Genomic DNA, 19,685 nt, shown 5'->3' on the forward strand with positions numbered 1-19,685 from the left:
ACATCTCTCAGCTGCTCCATGAGCTCTAGCTCCTCCCGCAGCTGCTCCATCTTTCTCCTCATGGTGAACTGAGGATCCACCGACTCCAGGCTTTTGTGGCTCCGCAGGAACACTGAATTTAGGAGGAGGAGGAGGAGGAGAATATGAAGAAGAGGGAGACAAAGAATGGTGAGATTGGACTGAGCAGCCTTAAAGATGAGACGTCATCCCACATTCAAACCAAATCTGTATGTCCTGCTGGTGAAGTAGGAGGTTTGGATAACATCCTAAAATCTGATGTCAGGGGACTGTCCACAAAGCACAAACCAAAATAAAAGACAAAACAAGACATCCAATAACAAAATCTCTTCTCACATTTAGGCCTCCTGTTAGTTGGACTCCAACAGTCAGGAAGCTCATTAAAATGACACTACTTTTATTTAAAGTAGAAAACTTCAGTTCCTAGTCTATCATTCGCCCTCATATGCAAGAAGTGGAAGGAACTTTCGTTGCAGAAAAACATCCAAAAAATCCAAAACTTTGGTCCAAATCTTCACTCATATTCAGTGAGAAAGAAAAACTGCCATAAAAGATGTAGAAAGCTTATGTAAGCCAAACGCTCACTCACGCCTCAGAGAGATTTTAGCTCTGTCTCTGTCAGAGAGATTCATCACTGCAGAGGAAGTCACTGAAAAATGAACGTAAGTCATTTAATGCTAACAGACCCACAGAGAAGAGCAGGTCTCAGTGTGTGGGAAGACACAGAGATTCACACACAACCACACTCAGCTGAAGGGTGAATCATTCACCGCCTCAGTGTCCTAGTTTCCTGCACATATAAATCTGCCTTTTAAAGCTAAATAAAGCAGAACACTCTATTTGTAGTTCTGTGAGTGACCACAAGGGGGAGCTGCAAGTCTCTGTAGGGGAAAAGGGGGGACATGTATTTTCAGAATGTTGTGTTTTTACATCTCTAAAAGAAACTAGCTAAGACAGCAGGCGGGGAAATGTTGAGTTTAATCAAAGACAGAGTGGAGAGTTTGTTAAAAAATTAAAAAAAGAAAACTGGTGCCCACAAATCCTAATAGATGTTCCTCTAAACACTAAAGTTTTAATGAGAATATTTGGAGGAGAGGAGAAAAGCACAGATGTTTCAGGGGGCACAATCTTTTCAGAGCATATGCACCTCGAATTTGAGGGGTTTTTTTCACCGTCAGAGTTTTTTTCAAAGGTTTAAGAGAACTAGGTCTTTAAATGAAATGAGGAAGAGATCAGATGAAGCTGCAGGTGTTTCATCATGCTGCTATCAGGCTCAGGTTCAGGTGGTTTTGAGGCATGTTCAGGGTCATGTCCCAGTTTCTGGAAAACTACAGATCCAGTTCTGCTGTAATGACTTTGTTAGGCTCAGATAACCCTGTTGTCTCTATGGGAAGAAGCTGAAGGGCATCTTCAGGGTTGAGTCTCTTCAACGCCCCCTCCTCCTCTTTAGTGTTTCTCACTCCTCTTTCTCTGTCTGTCATCTGCAACTCCTCTCAGCGTCTTCTCCCTTGATGGCTGATTAAAATGTCCCTTTTTTCTTTTCCCCCCTCCCTAAAGAACACATTATCTGGACTTTTGCGTTGATTAGCTACTTCAGCATGCTGTCATATGAAAACAGGTGAGTGTGAAACCCTAAACCTACCAAACTCTCTCTAGTTTTCACATCACAGCTCCTAATCACCCCTTCACTCTACATTTATACACTGATAGAAGGAGTGATGTAAAGCCCCTTGTAATTCAAAAAAACAACATTTTGAACCAATAAACACTAAAAACATCAACGAGAAGCAGAGGTGCTTCTAATTTGTCCTGAAATAGCTCTCATATGCAGCGTGAATCCCCCTCCAGCTCTCACCGCCCCTCACTTGTAGTTATAATTAAGTTTGTTCACGTCTCAAACACTTTTCATCTGTAGTTTGGTGAAATAACAGCTTCATAATTGTTTGGATTGTTTAATTAAAACTTTGCCTCTGGTGTCGTCTGACTGACGCCTCTTTGAGCTGCACTATTAAAAAACAAATCCCCTCCATGAATCTGTAAACATCGGAGTTAGTGTAGCTCTGGGATGTTTACTGTCGCTGTTAAAAACAGTGTGAGTGTTGAACACACACGTGTTTCCACACGACTGCGTGTGTGTGTCAGTGTGATAACATTATGACTAATGCTTCATAATGGGTCCAGGCCTCAGGGAGAGTGACATCACCAGAAGCTGACATGCTCACATCATTGGCAGCATCGCTCCCGACCTCATTAACAGCCAATCATCACCCTGTGTGTGTGTGTGTGTGTGTGTGTGTGTGTGTGTGTGTGTGTGTGTGTGTGTCGGTGTGTGTGTGTGTGTCGGTGTGTGTGTGTGTCGGTGTGTCGGTGTCAGTGTGTGTGTGTGTGTGTGTGTATGTGTGTGTGTGTGTGTGTGTGTGTGTGTGTGTGTGTGTGTGTGTGTGTGTGTGTGTGTGTGTGTGTGCGTGGGTGCGTGTGTGTGTGCCACAGATACAGAAAGTCACCATTAACTTGATGTTAAACTGGATCCTCTGAAGGGTCGTCATCTGTTACCGTTTTCACTGAGTGTGTGTGAACACTTTAACTGCTCCACGTTACTGCAACATATCGGAGTCTTTTATAGACCAACGCACTGAAACACAGCTGGCCTCGGGGCATGCACACACACACACACACACACACACACACACATGCCGGTGATCCATCTGAAATGTTGGACTCTGCTCGTGTGGAAGTGGGATACTCCTTTAGGGACCATAATCTAACACTTAAAATACAAGAGCTAAAAATACACACTGATGTGCATGGATTCATTCATATTACAAATGCAGCACGCACACACACACACACACACACACACACACACACACACACACACACACACACACACACACACACACACACACTCACACACACACACACACACACACACACACACACACACACACACACACACACACACACACACACGTACATGTACATACTCCGGCACAGAGCTAGAGAGGCAGACAGTCCTAACATGGCCTCTGTTTCAGGTTATCGTGTAGTAGGTCACACACGCAGCACAGTGCGGGCAGGAAGACGTCATTCCATGATTTAAAACAACTCTTGTGAAAAAATAAGTTATTTTATCCCTAAACTAAAGGTTCTGTATGATAAAAAATGCCTTTACCGGTGTGTGCATGAATACTTCAGTCATCCTCAAGCACAGCAAGCCTTGCACCTGCAGAGTTGGTTTGACTACTAGTACAGCGACTCCTTACTGCATGTCTTCCTCTGCTTTCTACTCCTAACATTTCCTGTCTTCAGCTACACTATTCAAAACTGTCCTCCTACAAATAACTTTAAAAGAAGAAACAAACCCTCTGCATCATTTGAAGCCCACCTGCTTGATACGCAAAGCCTCTCTGAGAGGATTTGCTCCTACAGGAGGGATTGGCAAAACTCAAGCATTCCCCCTTCCTCTTACACTACAGTTAGAGTCGAGTTGCACCCTCACAAAGACATGCTTCATGCAGCTGTGGACCCTCATCAAACACACAAACATTTTCAACTGAACCACAAAACAGCCAAAGATAATAACTTCAGTGTTTTGGTGCTGACATTCTGAAAAATGGCTTCGCGTCGTTTACGTCCTTGTGAATTATCCTGAATGTACGTTCTTTTTTTTCTTTTTTTTCTGTACTGCGTTGATTACAGAGGATGGAGATGTGCACACACCCTGTACTTACTCCTTTTAAGTATGTTAAACTGACAGATTTTGGGTGAGTGCTGTAGCAATTAAGACACACACATAGACACACTAACACACACATATATTGACAACTTAAACCACATCACACACTGTAGAGCAGCTGGAGATGAAAGCAGAGTGTGGTTTAGCTTCTCTCTGATGACTGTCTGCTACACACACACACACACACACACACACACACACACACACACACACACACACACACTGTTTTTAGGTATGAGAGGACTCTCTGTTACATGAACCCCGTCACAGCTGAGCCAACTGACTCAACGATGCTTTTCAAACATGAGATGAAAACTTTCTACAAAAAAGCAACAAAAACAGAAACGCAGAATGAGGTGTGACAGCAATGAAGAAACTTACAGTAGCTTTTAAAACCCTCAATGAAAAAATGTTTGAGGACACTTTGACACAGATTCAGTCCCAGGTGTGTATCCTGACCCTGCAGCATCCTGGTTAGTTCAAAGAAGCAACCTACCGCCACTGTGCATGCCTCCGTCATCACGGCTACGAGCTGTATCTCTATGGAGGGGCGAGGCCTGTGAGAGGAGGAAGGGGGCGAGACAGGAAGGAGGGGGCGAGCAGGGCAGCGAGGGCGGGGCTACAACCAGGAGGTGGGTGCGGTCAAAGACGCAGGAAGTGGGCGTGGCGTGTGTGTAGTGCAGGAAAGTGTGGGCACCATGGTGGATTAATACAGCAAGGCAAAGGTCATTTCACGAGAAACACACCCCGAAAAACACCAATATCACCGGAACAAAGGCCCGGGAGGATTGGTCGGTAGAAAACAGGGAGATCAACGAGAGGCAGGTATCATCACAAGAGACACATGCAGGTTAGAAAACACATGATTAAACATGAAAATCATGCAGCAGGTCAGAGAGAGGAGAGATCAGAAAAATAAAAACCAGGAGCGTCAGAGGAGGAACATGTGAAGATGGGGGAAACAAAGACAACATGAAAAAGCAAAAACAAAATAAAGGTTAGTGGCAGTTCACATTACAGATCACCTCCACATGCTGTTAGCATCATGTTAGCTTGAATAGCAGCTAGCAACAGTTCACAGACTCATAACAGTTAGCAAACAAAGGCTGGATGGCTGCTGGCTAAAAAAAAAAAAAATAAAGCATGGGACAAAAACCAGCTGAGACTCTACGAATAAAGCCGACGAGCAGGGATCATGGGGCTGGATTTGACTCTCAAGTCTGGATTTTTTTAACACCTTATCCTGCTACATTAGTTTCATCCTTTTTGATTTAAAAAAATGTTTTTTATCTGTTAAATTTTTAAGAGTCATTTTTCATTGATGTATTTTCTATTAATCTCCTGCAGCTACAACTTTAAAAAAAAGCTGTGTTTGAGTAAAGTTAGACGGCCTGTGTGTCCACCCTTCCCCCGGTTTAACTCAGGTTTAACTCACCTGATCGAGGCTTCAGTCCAAACACGGGGCTGTGGTAGGAGGGATGTCCGCTGAGCGGAGACCGATCATCTCGCTGAGGTAGAGAAAGTTGTTCAGTAAACAGCTCAGTGAACAAACAAAATAATATAACACACCAGAGAAGCGTGTCAAAACAAAATGCTCACGTCAGAGCCAGTTATCAACACATTACTCTACCTCAGTCTCTTCTTTTTAAAATTCTAACTTTCTATTGTCTCAGTTGTTGGCTTTTTTATGAAATAATGTCCAAAATCAGCAACATTCTTTGGAGTACTTTTCACAATTCAGCATTAAAAAATTTAATATAATTTTATCAGTGCAACAGTACGATGAATAGTTCCCGAAATGCTCCAGAGGATAACACGAAAACCACAACACACAGTAAAATACATCCAACAGGAAATCACAACCAGCATTAAGCACATGTATAATGTAAACAAACAGTGAACAGTACTGATCGACGTCTGAGCTTTGAGTCTTAACATGACGACAGACGCTCAGATTATAAGCTTGTTAACACGAAACTGACGTAGAGCCACAGACTCACAAACTCTCACACTGTTCACATGTGAAAACCTGCAGCCAGACGAGATGTGACGCGTGAAAGCTTTTGTACAAACCTCACAGCAAACGGACACAGGAATGAAAGTGTGTGTCAGTTTACTGTGAGACAGGACACCCTGAGGGGCGGGACAAAGCCTCGGCTTCCTGTCAGGTTTACCTTGATTGACATATGCCACTCATACTCCCGACATGCAAGCTGGGCCTCAAACCTGGCCTTCTCTAGAATCATCTGTCTCTTCTTCTGGAACTCATATCCACCCTCCTCCGTTTGCTGCTAGGGTGCATCAAACGTTTAAAACCTTGGTTACCTTAAATATCCCTCTATGACTTCAAAACTTATAGATTCTGCATTTCAGGGGACAAAGACAAGATCCTAACAAAGAAACTCTACCTTCAACCCTGTGCAGACCTGGTTTATAAATGCTGTTTGGTGCAACCAAAACATCCCTGTTTTCAATCAACCTGTGCCCTGAGAGCAGATAGTTCTTTTTGCACACTTTACCTTCGGTGTGGTGATGCCATCGTCACTGTCCTGCCCGCTGGAGGCAGAGAAAGAGAGAAAGAGAAAGGAAAGAAAGTCAGGACGACATGATAAAATGTGCATGATTATTAAACTGTGTAAATGACAGGCGGGAAATACTTACTTGAGGGATTCTTCCACGTTGACCATCTCCACGGGGTAGAGCTGAACTCCTGACAGATCGTCCTGCTCTGCATTCACTCTGACACACATGAAACATTTCAGAAAACATATAAAAAAACAGATGAAACCAGCAGATTTAAAATGCACACTGAGCAAACAAGCTGTTTTTAAGAATGCAAAACAAAAATGGTGCAAAAACTAATTTAAAAAAAAGTTACCTGCTGGGGTCCTGCAGCAGCTCCACGGCCTCCTTCAGCTGGTTGATCATGTCAATGTGGAGCTCTGTGCCCCCTGTGACCTTTGACCTGTCAGCCCAAAGATGCAAAACATGAGTTTAAGTTACAACCCTACAATCACAGTGAAAATAACCCTATTTTTTTGTTGAATTGATCAGTTAATGTTCAAATGGATTCAAAACAAAAACAATAGTTTTAACACGTTTACTTGCTGCAGACACGCTTCTATAATTCTGTTCATTTGCAAGTCTCTTTTTGCTGTTTTATGAATAAAAAATAAAGCAAAGATATAAAAAAAAATCACTCATGATGATTAAGAAAAAGTAGAACCAAAAAAAAATCGGGCAGACTGACGATCTTACATTTGATCTGAATGCCAGTGTGAGTCCTCGTCTATCCTGAGCGGCTCGTCGAAGTCTGCTGCTGTCCGACCCTACACAAAAACACAACCAACCTACATTAACACACATTCTCGACCTCCCTCACACACACACATCAGCAGCAGCTGCAGAGGTCACATGACCCCAGACTTACTCAGCTATTGGCTGGGACTCAGAGACATTACTGCTTTACTCCAGTACACAAACAATAAGTTTACTGTGATTAACTGTCTCCTCGTCCCACACTGGTTTTAATGGGTTAACTAGGAAGAAAACTGATCAACAATCAATATATTTACTAATGTTTCATATTCACTCACTGATTTTAATGTTGCTCTCCGAGAGTCAACATTTCAGAGATTATCTGGGCCTTTATTCAAAGGATAAAATGAGACTAAGTGAATGAGAAAAATGGACGTTTCTACTCTCAATCTCCAGTTTAAAGTCTTCTTCAGGCCAGCATGATGCTCATTCAGAAAGCAGGAGATGCTGTGATGGAGGATAATGTAAGAAGACAGGACATGAATGAAGTCTCAGGATGAGTTTCAAACAGTTCAGGATCCAGTAAATGAAGGTACAGAACTCCAGCTGTGACCTGAACACAAAAACATCCACATCCAGTGTGTGTGTGTTTCCTATTCACTCCTTATTTGGTCACAGCTGAGTCTATGTGTGTGTGTGTGTGTGTGTGACTCACACACCCACTGTGACGTTAGAGTCTATAACCGGACCAGCTCTCTAACTGCTCGGCCTGTAAGGACAAATCATCCAACAGGAACTCTGTGAACACTTAAAGTGATTCAAAGAGTTTTAAAGAGACGCAGAGCGACAGTTTAAACCCCATCAGAGCCGATCAGGAGGAGAGTGGAGAGACAGACTAAAAGAGGAAGAGTTTTTTATAACTCAGACTAACTGAGAGAAGAAATTATTCATGACGACGACCATTAATGTATCAATGATTAACAAGTGACCCAATCACACAGTGTAGGAGGAGAGAGAAGGAGGAGGAGGAGGAGAACAGGGAGAGAACAGAGAGGGAGGAGTAGGAACAGAAGGAGAGATGAGGAAAGGAGGAAAAAGATGAGTCAGAGGGGGAATTGAGGCAGAAAGATGAGAAAGATAAGGAAGCAGTAAAAGAGGAGGATAGGGGAGGTCTCACCTTGATGTAGTTGACAAAGCGCGTGCTGAGAGCTGAGTCTCTGTAGCCAAATTGGTCCCTCAAGGCTTCCGTAGGACTCTCCTCTATGAGCCGCACAGAGTCTGAGTTTGTATCCGCTGAAAGACGAAAAGAAGGAATAAAGAATATGTCTGCGATCAGGTCCTGTTCACACGTAGTAACTTTGTTTTAAAAGATGCAAGATTCAAAGATCTCTGAATGTGTGTGTGCTGATAAAGCGTTAATATTCTGTGTATTTCTTCATGTTTTGGTTCACAGTCGACACACCCTTCATACTGTTACAGAGACAGATAATAAGATCAAATATCTGAGATGCTCTGTCTCTCCTTAGCTCATGAGTCTCTCCATCAGCTGTGACCTGATTCAGGCTGATTGAAGTCTATTTAAACCAGGAGTCTGGGGAGCTGCTGCTCTGCTCTAATAGAGTTTAACAGACCAGAAACACACACACTTACACTCATGCAGCAGACACACACACACACTGACTGGATCTGGATGCTGGATTCTCCAACAGTTGGATTTTTGATGGTTCTCTGTGCCACATTTATAAGATTTAGTCTTTATTCATGAAGATCCACAGTTATTTTTTTCTTCTCACCTCGTCAGTACAAGGGTGATTAACCAGGTGTGTAACACATAGTTTTGACAAGCTAATGTTGACAGCTAGTACAAAATGTTACCAAATCAAAGCATAAACCAACTTCTTAAGACTTTTTTTTACCTCTATTTTTGTCTTTGATAGACTTCTTTAAAAATTAATTCTGGTTCAGGTAGAGCTGTATTTTAAATTATAAGGTATTTTTCATTCTTCGGTGTGTGTGTGTGTGTGTGTGTGTGTGTTTACCTGTGAGTGAGCTTATGTGTTCACTGGAGTCGTCTTTACTGATCCCCTCCTCCTCTGTGATGTGGCTCATCGGCACGTTCAGACTCAGACTGTCCTCATCTGATGGCTAAACACACACACACACACACACACACACACACACACACACACACACACACACACACACACACACACACAAACAAACATTAACCAATAATAGGAATATTGACTCTTGTTTAGAATTCCATTAATCAAACTTTACAGATGAAAATGCTGTCAGTGTGTTAACAAGCAGACACACTCCAACACTGTAGATGGCAGTAGGTGGGGTGCAAAAACTACACGCTATGAACGTTTTCCCCAAGTACAGAATTGTGAGAAAATAATTAAGAGCAGGTAGTGCTCTATTTTCGATTTCAAGTAATCATATCATGCATTACTGATTTGAATTTATTCTGCAAAGAGCAGCCCTGAAAGAAAATAAACCTAGTTCACCGTCTTGCAGAACAAAGTCATCAAATCAGAGTAACACTACTTAAACTGAACCAGCAGCTTTACAGACTTATACACTGACTGGTACAGAAGTCAACTGGAAGATTAAACAATTTAAGGGTCAGTAACTTTTACTCTGAGGGTATTCAGCCTTGTATCAAAGTCAAAAATTAAGAATCATGTTCAAAATAATCCAGACTAAAAATCGCTGCACTGACTTCTGGGAATGACATTATTAACTACAGACACAGAACACGCTGAAGTTAAGAGACTAGACACTGAACTTCTAGAGATTACAAAGTTCAAATACTTTCTACAGGTGAAAAAAATACACACCTGCATGAGCATAACGCACACACAAACACACACACACTTAGTACCTCAGTGGCAGACAGCCTCTTGTCTCCGTTGTCACTCCCAACTCCTGAGTCGCTGTCCTGCTTCTTCTGCTGCTCCATGTCCTCCACACTGCGCACACACACACAGATACACACAGGTTACACACCTGAGGAGGGGTGTGTGTGTAGGCGAGCTACAGAGAGCATGAACAGGAGAAAGACTCCTCCTCCTTCTCCTTCTCCTCCTCCCTCTCTGACACCCTCGTCATTATGGTGTCAGGAACCACAGAATGATGAAACTTACATCGATCTTAAACCTTTCAGTTTTATCTCCAGCCTGGATAACCATTAACTCCTCATTGCGCTTTATTTTGGCGGGGTGTCTGCAGAGAAACGCTCTTTCTGCATCATCTTAAAGGAGAAACTGTTCCTCTCTGTGTTCCACTCCTTTTTTAAGGTCTTTGTTTTAATAGAGTTTTAAAAATAGCATCAATCTGTTCGCAGCTTCCTCCAGGGCAGGCAAGAGCAAGAGGAGGGAAGCTAGAGAGAACGTAAAGAATGAGCGGTATGACTGACAGAAAACAGGAGAGAAATAACTATGATCTCATTTAAAGAAAAAAAAATAATAGGAGGAGGAAACAGAGGAGAAGAAAAGTAGGGGCTGTTAAAGGAAGAAATAGGAGAGAGTAAACAATCAAAGCAAAACCATGAAACCACAGAGAAAGAGAAGATAATGGAGAGACAAAGGGTTGCGAAATCTGAGAAAAAATGAGACACTCAGTTCAAAAAAAGGATGAAGGATGCGTGTTTGTGCTCTAGGAACCATTCTTCCTGCCCACGTGTTGGGAGCGTTTCATGTGGGTGGACATTTTTGAGCTCCTAATCCTCGGAGAGCAAACAAGCAGACCAAGTTTCTGCTCCCTCTGTCTTTCTCTCAGTCAGCGCTCCAATCTTTGTGTCCCCCTGGCTTAAACCCTGTGTTCTCAAATATCCCCACTTCCTGCTTTAATTTTAACTTATCCAAGCATCTGTGGGTTTGACGAGCCCAAAATTGCTCCCAAGAATGCATGTGAGCACCACTGTCAGTGAGTCTGCTGGTATGACAGCAGATGTATGAAGGATGCGCACTGACACAGGTGATGTTGATGAAGATAGCATGTCAACTGACCTGCCGGTTGTCGGTCTGTGGAGGCTGAGTCTTTCAATGACGGGCAGGTACAGAGAGTCAGGCATCTTATCACTGCGACATGCCTCGATGCTCAGGTACTTAAAGATGTGGACTTTACCTTTTATACAAATCTGAAAAAAAAGGACAGAGATCTGCAACTGTGCAACATGCTGCTTGACCCTAATTACTGTACATCAATTAATAAAGAGTAGACAATTCAAAATCCTTAAAGTCCTGTGTTTTTCAATTAAAGTGTATTCACACAGAAAGCTTGTTGAGTTGGCTGATCTTTGCAGTCGTATCCTGATGGTAACCTTTGATAGGATGAAATTTTGCACATGCTTAGTTCTCCTCCCCTCAGGAAACCACTGTATCGACACTAAAGCTTTGTGTTTGAGGTTAAGAGAAGTTCATGGTTTGTGATGTGTGCATTCACCTTTTCCCTCTCACATTTATCTTAATGACTGATACCTGTGGTTAATGTTGTGAAACAGTAGTTAAAGGCAGCTGTTGGGCGGCAATGAGGAGGCCAAACATGAGCTTAATAAAGAGCTGAGCTGTTGGTTTGAGGTGAGCATGCTGTGCGAACCTGTGCGGGTGGACTCTGCAGAGGGTTGTTCTCTAACTGAAGGGACTGCAGCTGCTTCATCTTCCTGTAGCACACGGGGATGGTCGACACCTTGTTACAGGAGAAGTCGAACTTCACCAGAGGAAGATCTGCCAGGTCTGAAGGAAAGAGATGTCATAGATAGAAGTTAAAATCAAAGAGTTTGAGGAATTAAAACAAAACAGCACATCCAGAAAGAGTTAAACACACACACACACATATTCAAAGTCATGCTCACACACCAACGTTCACATGGCTCAACACGCCAACATGTTTCCCAGCAGACTGAACAATGCAGGGACTGTTGCTGTTTTCAGAGGAGGTTGTAATTGTTAGCAGACGAGACTCACAGTTTCTCTGTGAACTTTTAGCACAAATGAAATGTCTGCAAATAAACGCTGATACACAGAATAAAAAAATAAATGGGTGAAAATCATCACAAGATGTTAAATCTTCTGTTGAAGATTGATTAATTCATCTGTTTCGCCCATTATTTTTTTTTATTTCTGTGCAGTATTCCTTTAAAATGAAAACAAACTTGGTTGTGTTCTTATTTCTGATTAATCAAACTGTACTGACTGGAGAAACACTGTACTGCAAAAGGAGGAGTGTGTGAGTATGAACCCACAAAGACAGTAAGCAGCTTCTTATTATTCAACACTGTGTATTTTTAACTCTCTTTCTGTCTCAGGGAGTATCCTTGATTGGTCCTCCTGCTGCCCTGAGCTCCCCGACCTTCACAAACACTCCAACACGGTGGTCTGCGTGGGGAGCTCTGTGCAGTAGAAACAAAGTTCAGCAGACGTTAAATCAAAACACAACAACCCTCCCTCCATCAGGCTGCAGCTGAGCTGAGCCACTGAGGCTGTTCAGACCTAATCAATCAATCCAAGAGAGGATCGTAATGTGACAGACAGGCGTGTGTCACGTCAGGATAATACGACAATAAATCCGAACAGACAGGACAAATCTGCTGCATGAAGAGTCGTAATCCTCCAGAAAAATTCACTGACATTTCTCCAATCTGTTTCCAAGAGGAGTTGAAATAATTTTAAAAGGGTTTTTTTTTTTTATGGGGTTTGGGTTGATGTGTACTGATGCGACCTCAGGGCATGAAAGTGAATAAGAAGTCAGCAGCTTTAGTGTATCAGCAGACAGACTGGAGGAAAAGATAACTGCGTAAATTATGATAACAGTTCACTGGGGAGTCTCTGCTGAGCACTGTGGTCTGTGTCAGAGACTCATTCAGACTCTGGAGGTCGATCTCCGGTCAGACTGAGGGCTGAGTTTATTTTAGTGGACTGAGACGGGTGTGACAGCTCATACGGAGGAATCTGTGGTCTCAGACACACCTCCTAGTCTTGTTTCTGAAGAAAGATTTACATTTCTGCGTATATTTTACGCAAACTTACCTTCCGGCAGGACACAGAGGAGGTTTCGCCGGACGTTTAGCTCCCTCAGAGCTTTGAGTCGGCCGATGTGACGAGGAAGAGCGGTGATCTCATTACAGCTGATGTCCTGCAGATGAAAAAAACTAGATTTTACAACATGATTCAAGCTCAGGGGGCTTTATTCAAAAAAACTCTATCAAACCTCTTTTCATATCTTTATTTCACTGAGAACAGCAGCTTTAGCTCTCCTGAGTGTTAAATTACTGAAACTTGCAGCTTTGAGCGCTTCCTGCTGATTTCTTGAATTTGATCTGCTGCTGACACTGAGTGAAACAGGAGAAGTCAGATTTCCTGAAGTTTAACCTTGTTGTTCTTTGTGCTTTTGATCCAGTTTCCTCTTTTTTACTTTTATTTTTTCTGGATGCATATAGTGGAAATGCTTACAGTAGCGTAACTGCACATCAGATATTTAATCTTCACATGGATTTTAAAGACTTTCCATAAACGCCACTGCAGGGATAGCAGCTTATAAGCTTCTCGGAGTTCATTGGATTGGTCTATCAAGGATCTACTTTGCAGGAAAAAAATATTTTCCTCTAAAACTGACAGTAAACGTATCTGAATCTGAATCAAACAAAGGTATGTGGAAGTTAATAAACATAACTTTCTTGTTGTCACCCCTCTCTGTTTGTGGAAACACACTAACAGACCTCACACACTCACACACACTCTTACCAGCTCCATGAGGCCGTGCAGCTGTCCGATGCTCTCTGGCAGGCTCACCAGCTTGTTGTTGCTGGCGTTGAGGACTCTCAGAGGTAAACCACACAGGCAGGCAGGCAGAGCACACAACTGGTTACGACTGAAACACACAAACATGACGAAAAAGAGGAGTCAGTGTCATCATGTGACTTATATTTGGACATAAAAAACTGTCTGTTTGGACTGTATTAAAGACGGTGAGAAAGAATCAAGCCAGGATTAACAGAATCTACAGCAGAGATGAATATTTAAACACCCTGCCTTCCTCTGAACATTAAAATTACATGACCAGGAGTGAAAACACGACAATAAAAGTGTTTTATAACATGATTTCATATTCACTCTCAGTGTTTATACCACTGTTACACATAAAGCAGAGACACGGGGGGAAATATTGCTCTCAAGCATGTCCTACTTCCCGTGTGAGAGATCAAACGGGCGTAATTTGTGCTGCGACAAACACGCACCTATCAAACTGAAGCCTTGCCACGATGACAGGAGTATGAAATGCAAACATACACATTACTGTGGAGTATTAATTAGGGGTGCACCGATCACAATTTTCTGGCCGATCACCAATCTTTAAAAAGCCTGACCTGCTGATGCCAATTTTTATTTCTTAATTTTTTATAACTGACAGCATATACCTTCAATGTTCCAATCTTTTTTTTATTGAAAATCATTGAACAATACCTGTGAAACAATAAAATCTTTATGTTTTAACTTAAACAGCCAGTAAAGTGTCCTGAGTTTTAGGTCTCAGTGCAAAAAGCAACAATGGCTGGCTGTCAGACCTTTCCAGAGGTAAATAAGATCAGTTTCATATGTAAGGATGGGCCAATCACTGATCCCCCAAAATTTAAGAAATCGGCACTGACTGATTGGCCAACTGATCGATTGGTGCATGTCTACTGTTTATTTGCTTTAGTCAGTCCATAAAGACGATCTGTTTGGCTTTTTAAACACAGATATCCAAGCTATACCTCACAAACTTCCCTTGTAACCACCTGACAGTCAAGTCAACACGCCTCTGCCAACACAAAACTCTTAAGTTTAATAACTTTTGAACTACTGGTTTGTAAATAATAATGAGATGACGGGAAGTAAGGTTCACTACCACGCCTTGGCCTTACTCTACCCGGCCCTAATCGAGTTGCAGTGTGTTTCCACTGGCCTGGTACCTCCTACAACAAGCTAGTTTTAGCGCGTACTCCACTCTTTTTCCAAGCGAGCTGAGTCGATACTAAAAGATGACATCACAAACTGCAGGCTACTGATTGGTCCAACAAAGTCGTCATTGATGAGTCATGAGCACGCAAAACAAGAAGGGACATAAAAGGACAAGAGCCACCCGCCATTTTCAAACAACAGCTTCAACTTCTGCTTCCCTCTTTCATTCAGTTTGTGACAAAAAGCCACAGACCAAGCAGCATGTGTACTATTTCCTCCAAGTCCTCCATTCTTTGCGATTGTTGTGTCGGGCTCATGACCTGGACGCTATGTCACCCAGCTGTTTTATGGCAACCCCGCCCCTTGGTGGTCAAAGAACCGGGCTAGTGGAAAACCATCACAAAATGAGTAGGGTCGAGTCAGGCCAAGTAGAGTAGGGCCAAGGCGTGCTAGTGAAAAAGGCCATATTTGAGCTGGATTCAGACAAACTCAAAGATGCTGAGTGAAACCACCAGCTTCTTTCCCCATCTGGGCTCAAAAATCACTTCAATGACACTTTGGGTTGTTCTGGAGAAATGAGTCTGCAAACAAAGCATCTAACCTTTGACCAACCCGCACACACACACACACATATGAAGGGTACAAACTCATCTGAGTCAGCTCTGAAAATAACCTTCCAGGAAGTGTTTAAAATGAGTCTATCCAGCTGTTCTCACACACACAAACACACACACACACACACACAGGCACACAGTGAGAAGTTTATATCTGAAGAAACAGACCCATGAACAGAGGAGATGTTTGTTTTTCGTCTCTTTTCTTCAGCTGTTTAAAATTCAGCTTAATGTAGGAGAAAGAGAAGGAAACTGCATCTTCCGAACACAGAAACACAGCAATATATTTATGATTTAATTACACCGAGGCAATGAGTCCAGACAAACGTTTCAGAGGATTGAACTTCTCCATCTGAGACGTCGCGATGACTGTCTGACTGTGAAGACTAAAAATAACTCACAGGAGAGGAAGACAGAGAGCACTTCCTCAAAGCACTGTGTGTTTGTGCATGTGTGTGTGTGTTACCAAATTATTATTTTATATATTTATTACTGTTGTAAAGAGAAGCACAGTGCTGTGATTTTATTCTTTCATATTCCTCATACTCCTCTTTATGTATGTGAACAGCAGGGAGAATCTGAGAGCAAGCGGTTTGAGAGGCGACGGTTAATCAGAAACTGTTTTAATGTAAAAGAATCTAGAGACAGTACATTTTTGCATGTATTAAACTATCAGATGTAGATGAAAATGTTTGTAAAACTACATAAAATGATGGGATAGAATCCAGAAATGAAATCTGAAAAGAGATCTGAGATTTAAGCCTCAGAGCAGAAAATATTCACCTGCAGAGAGAGGAGGGAAGAAACTGACCTTTACACACAACAAGACAGAACAGGAGAGAGAAAGAGTGTGTGTGTGTGTGTGTGTGTGTGTGTGTGTGTGTGTGTGTGTGTGTGTGTGTGTGTGTGTGTGTGTGTGTGTGTGTGTGTGTGTGTGTGTGAAGGTCAGCACCAGGTGTGACTCTGAGTGTGTGTGTGCATCTTGTACCAACGATGCTGTGGTGTGAGCTGCATAGTGTCAACGCACACACAGCCAGCATGCAGGCAACTTTAGTTTACCACAGAAACCTGAGGTATGCATACACACACATTCTCACACACAATGACTCAGAAAGTTGTGGGACAGCACAGTCAAAAAATAGAAAAAGTGCTGCGACCATGTATGTGTGTGTTTGTGTACCTGAGGTTTAAAGAGGTGAGTGACTGCAGGCCGATCAGGCTGTCCGGGATGGTCCTGATGCAGTTGTGATACAGGTTCAGTGATTCCAAAGCAACCAGGTGTGTGACCTCTGAGGGGACGTCTGTGAGTCTGTTTTTGGAGAGGTCTGCAGAGAGAAGAGAGAGACACACACACACTTATTGAAGTTTCAGTCTGCGACATAGAGTCATCTTCAGAAACAGACAGCAGGATGAAAACAAGCAGATCAAAGGTAAGATGAGAGAGTCTGCTGATGGAAACATGTTTTTAAATAACTTGTGTTTATTACAGGAAAATGGGAGATAACAGGCGATCCCTCCTGAGAAATACTCAAGCAGATGACTGAATTCATTCCTCAGGGTTAATATTTTTTCACAGAGAAATGATGACTTCCAGCTACAAAACAAAACCACACAATCTCAAAGACATGGATGTATGCCTTTGGCGTGGTCACTTTGCGTTTTTCTGTCACAAAGGAGTCTCAGATTCCTGAAGGTACCAGCATTATTTCAGCATACTGATGAATGCCCTGCAGCTCGTCTGCATGCAGGAAGGTATTTGCATGAAGAAAACACAAATAAACAAAGAAAGACAGAGGACAAGGTGACTCCACCTGCAGAGACAAAACCAGGCGATAATCACACGATAACTCCGACACTGCACAAGAAGTCTGACATTAACCAGATCTGAGCTCTTCTTTACAGCCACGGGGTTGAGTATGTACTCAAATGTTGGTTGCGGGAGCAAAAGGTGAGCCACTTAAGGTCAGGATTGATGATATCACTTCCTGCCAACACTCAGCAACAACGTCAGTTCAGCTCTCAGCGGCCAAATAAGGTTGAGAAATGTCGGAGTAATCACAGCGCATTGTTCCAGAGAGACCAAGCTCCTAAACACACTTTAGTGTAGAGACGAGGGTTTATTTCCTCTGAACAGAGAAGGAGGAAAACACTCTGCTGTGTTTTTGTAAAACCTGAGAGCTGGCGTTGAATGAATCTGTCACAAAGTCTACCTTAAAATAAATTTACTTCTGAAGGTTTCCTTCAGCTGACACACACCTACAGATCAGAATCTGCAGCATGATTTCTTTAGTAAATGCACGTTTCAAAGTGTCTTCTGCACATGCTCAGATAGAACATCTCCAGACGTAACGTCGGGATTAAAGTTTAATCTGTGAGCTGTTTACATCCCACACTAAATGAGTTCACAGAGAGCTCTGACTTCAGAAGAACACAGAGAGGCTTTCAATCACCGCTGCATGTGAGCATCAGCAGCGCACGCAGCATTGCATCATGGGATGCTGAGTCACAGGAAGTGCTGTAAAAACTGAGAGACTGAGAGACAAAGAGTCAGTCTGATAACTGTCTGATCCACTCAGACAGTGAACACACACACTGGTTGATTGAGTGTAAAATCACACACACACTTTCAACAGTGTCAGCTCAAAGAGACCTGCAGAGGAATTGCAGAATAAAAGAGGACACAAACGGCAGAGGTGAGATGTTTTTAGGACACGTTGTCCTCTCAGACACACTTCTGTCAATGTAATTACATGTTAAGAACACGCCTCAGGTCATCTAAACACACATAGACAGACACACACACAGGGTCACTGCTAACACTGACCTAGCCTGTGATGAATCAAACATCACGTTTCAAACCACAGACGGGTTTCTGATCACACTGACACAACTTGGTCACTCGTCTGCTCAGATTATCCCACGTCAGATCTCTCCCTCCCTCTGTCCGTCCTGGATTCAAACCAGTAACCGTCTCGTTCATCTGACCTCTGACCTCTAACCTGAGGGCACTCTTACAGTAAATCATCTCCAAACCCCTGACACATTTCAGAGGATCTGATCTGAGTTCCTGTGAGCGTTTCAGGGCAGATTCTCTCCACTTCACTTGTCCCAACTTGCAGCAGAAAAATAAAAAAAACAAGACGAGTCCCAGAAAGAGGCGTTCAAGATCGTCAGCTGCGCATAAAATACACCATGGAGGAGATTTTATCCTTAAGTTCTGCTGCAAACAGAGCAGGTAGTGTTTGTCAAATTTTATGTTTTAGATGAAGTGATGGTAGCTCTGAGTTTTACACACACTGAAGCTTCTTTCTTTAAAGGATGCCGTTACACTCCAGTCTGAAGGTGTGGATGGGTGTTTTACATCAGCTGTTAACAAAAACAAAGATGGTTTGATTTCATTTCTGGAGCAAGTAGAAAAGAAAGGCTGCATGAAGTTGGGTGAAGACTGACGTTGACCTAAGTTATTTTTCTGTGTGCATACACACACATGAAAACAGACCTGAAAACACGTGGGGCGTGGGGCTTCCTGTGTTAATAACAACGTTCTCCCCTTCTTAAGGAACAGGAAGTGACCTCACCAAGGTCAGAGCATTGTTCTGAACACATAACCTTTGACTTTCAGAAAAAGAAGAGGAGTTTCCTGCAGGGGGGGTCAGGACTCTGCAGGAGACTGAACTTCATGTTTTATTCTTGCAGCAGACGGAGCAGAGAGGTGAGGTTAATCTGCAGGAGAGAGAACAGGTGCATGCTGGGAGTCCAGGAGCAACAGATCTAGCAGCAGCATTTCTGAATCCTTTGAGTTCACTTTCAGAGAACAAAGTGTATCTCAAACCTTAATGCATAAAAAAATAATGGATTCAGGAACAGGAATAAGAAGTTCCTGTCCAGATGTTTCAAATTAAAAGCCTTCCAGTAATTCAATTGTCATCATTTTAAAACATCTGGAGGCAGATTCAAGAGTTGTGTTCAGTTTATTTAGATGTGCAGCGACTTGGAAACATGCAACTCTTGAGTTCTCAGCTGTTCATTCACAGACGGACTCAGAGCAGGAATGTGGAGGCCGAGCAGCAGAGACACAAAAATGTTTTCTGCCCACTCATTAACACATTAACA

General features: G+C 42.7%; 1 protein-coding gene across 6 annotated transcripts in view; it reads right to left on the minus strand.

The window, feature by feature from the left end:
* Window positions 1-19,685, minus strand: part of lrch1 (leucine-rich repeats and calponin homology (CH) domain containing 1) — a 44,509-nt gene that overhangs the window by 8,416 nt on the left and 16,408 nt on the right. For 2 of the 6 annotated variants that reach the window (XM_074694421.1, XM_074694418.1), the window contains exons 2-17: window positions 16,753-16,897; window positions 13,762-13,888; window positions 13,048-13,153; window positions 11,618-11,754; window positions 11,029-11,159; window positions 9,903-9,990; window positions 9,052-9,157; window positions 8,190-8,305; window positions 7,013-7,083; window positions 6,633-6,719; window positions 6,416-6,493; window positions 6,274-6,310; window positions 5,929-6,042; window positions 5,190-5,262; window positions 4,251-4,373; window positions 3-112 (exon numbers count right to left, since the gene is read on the minus strand). In XM_074694421.1, coding sequence (XP_074550522.1) covers window positions 3-112; window positions 4,251-4,373; window positions 5,190-5,262; window positions 5,929-6,042; window positions 6,274-6,310; window positions 6,416-6,493; window positions 6,633-6,719; window positions 7,013-7,083; window positions 8,190-8,305; window positions 9,052-9,157; window positions 9,903-9,990; window positions 11,029-11,159; window positions 11,618-11,754; window positions 13,048-13,153; window positions 13,762-13,888; window positions 16,753-16,897 — 1,649 coding nt within the window. The remainder of the gene's footprint in view (window positions 1-2; window positions 113-4,250; window positions 4,374-5,189; window positions 5,263-5,928; window positions 6,043-6,273; window positions 6,311-6,415; window positions 6,494-6,632; window positions 6,720-7,012; window positions 7,084-8,189; window positions 8,306-9,051; window positions 9,158-9,902; window positions 9,991-11,028; window positions 11,160-11,617; window positions 11,755-13,047; window positions 13,154-13,761; window positions 13,889-16,752; window positions 16,898-19,685) is intronic. The other 4 variants (XM_074694423.1, XM_074694420.1, XM_074694419.1 and 1 more) reach the window with 3 other exon arrangements.

Source organism: Halichoeres trimaculatus, unplaced genomic scaffold, assembly GCF_033239565.1.
Source record: "Halichoeres trimaculatus isolate MK-OKI-2021-1 unplaced genomic scaffold, fHalTri1.1 fHalTri1_scaffold_19, whole genome shotgun sequence".
NCBI lineage: Eukaryota > Metazoa > Chordata > Actinopteri > Labriformes > Labridae > Halichoeres > Halichoeres trimaculatus.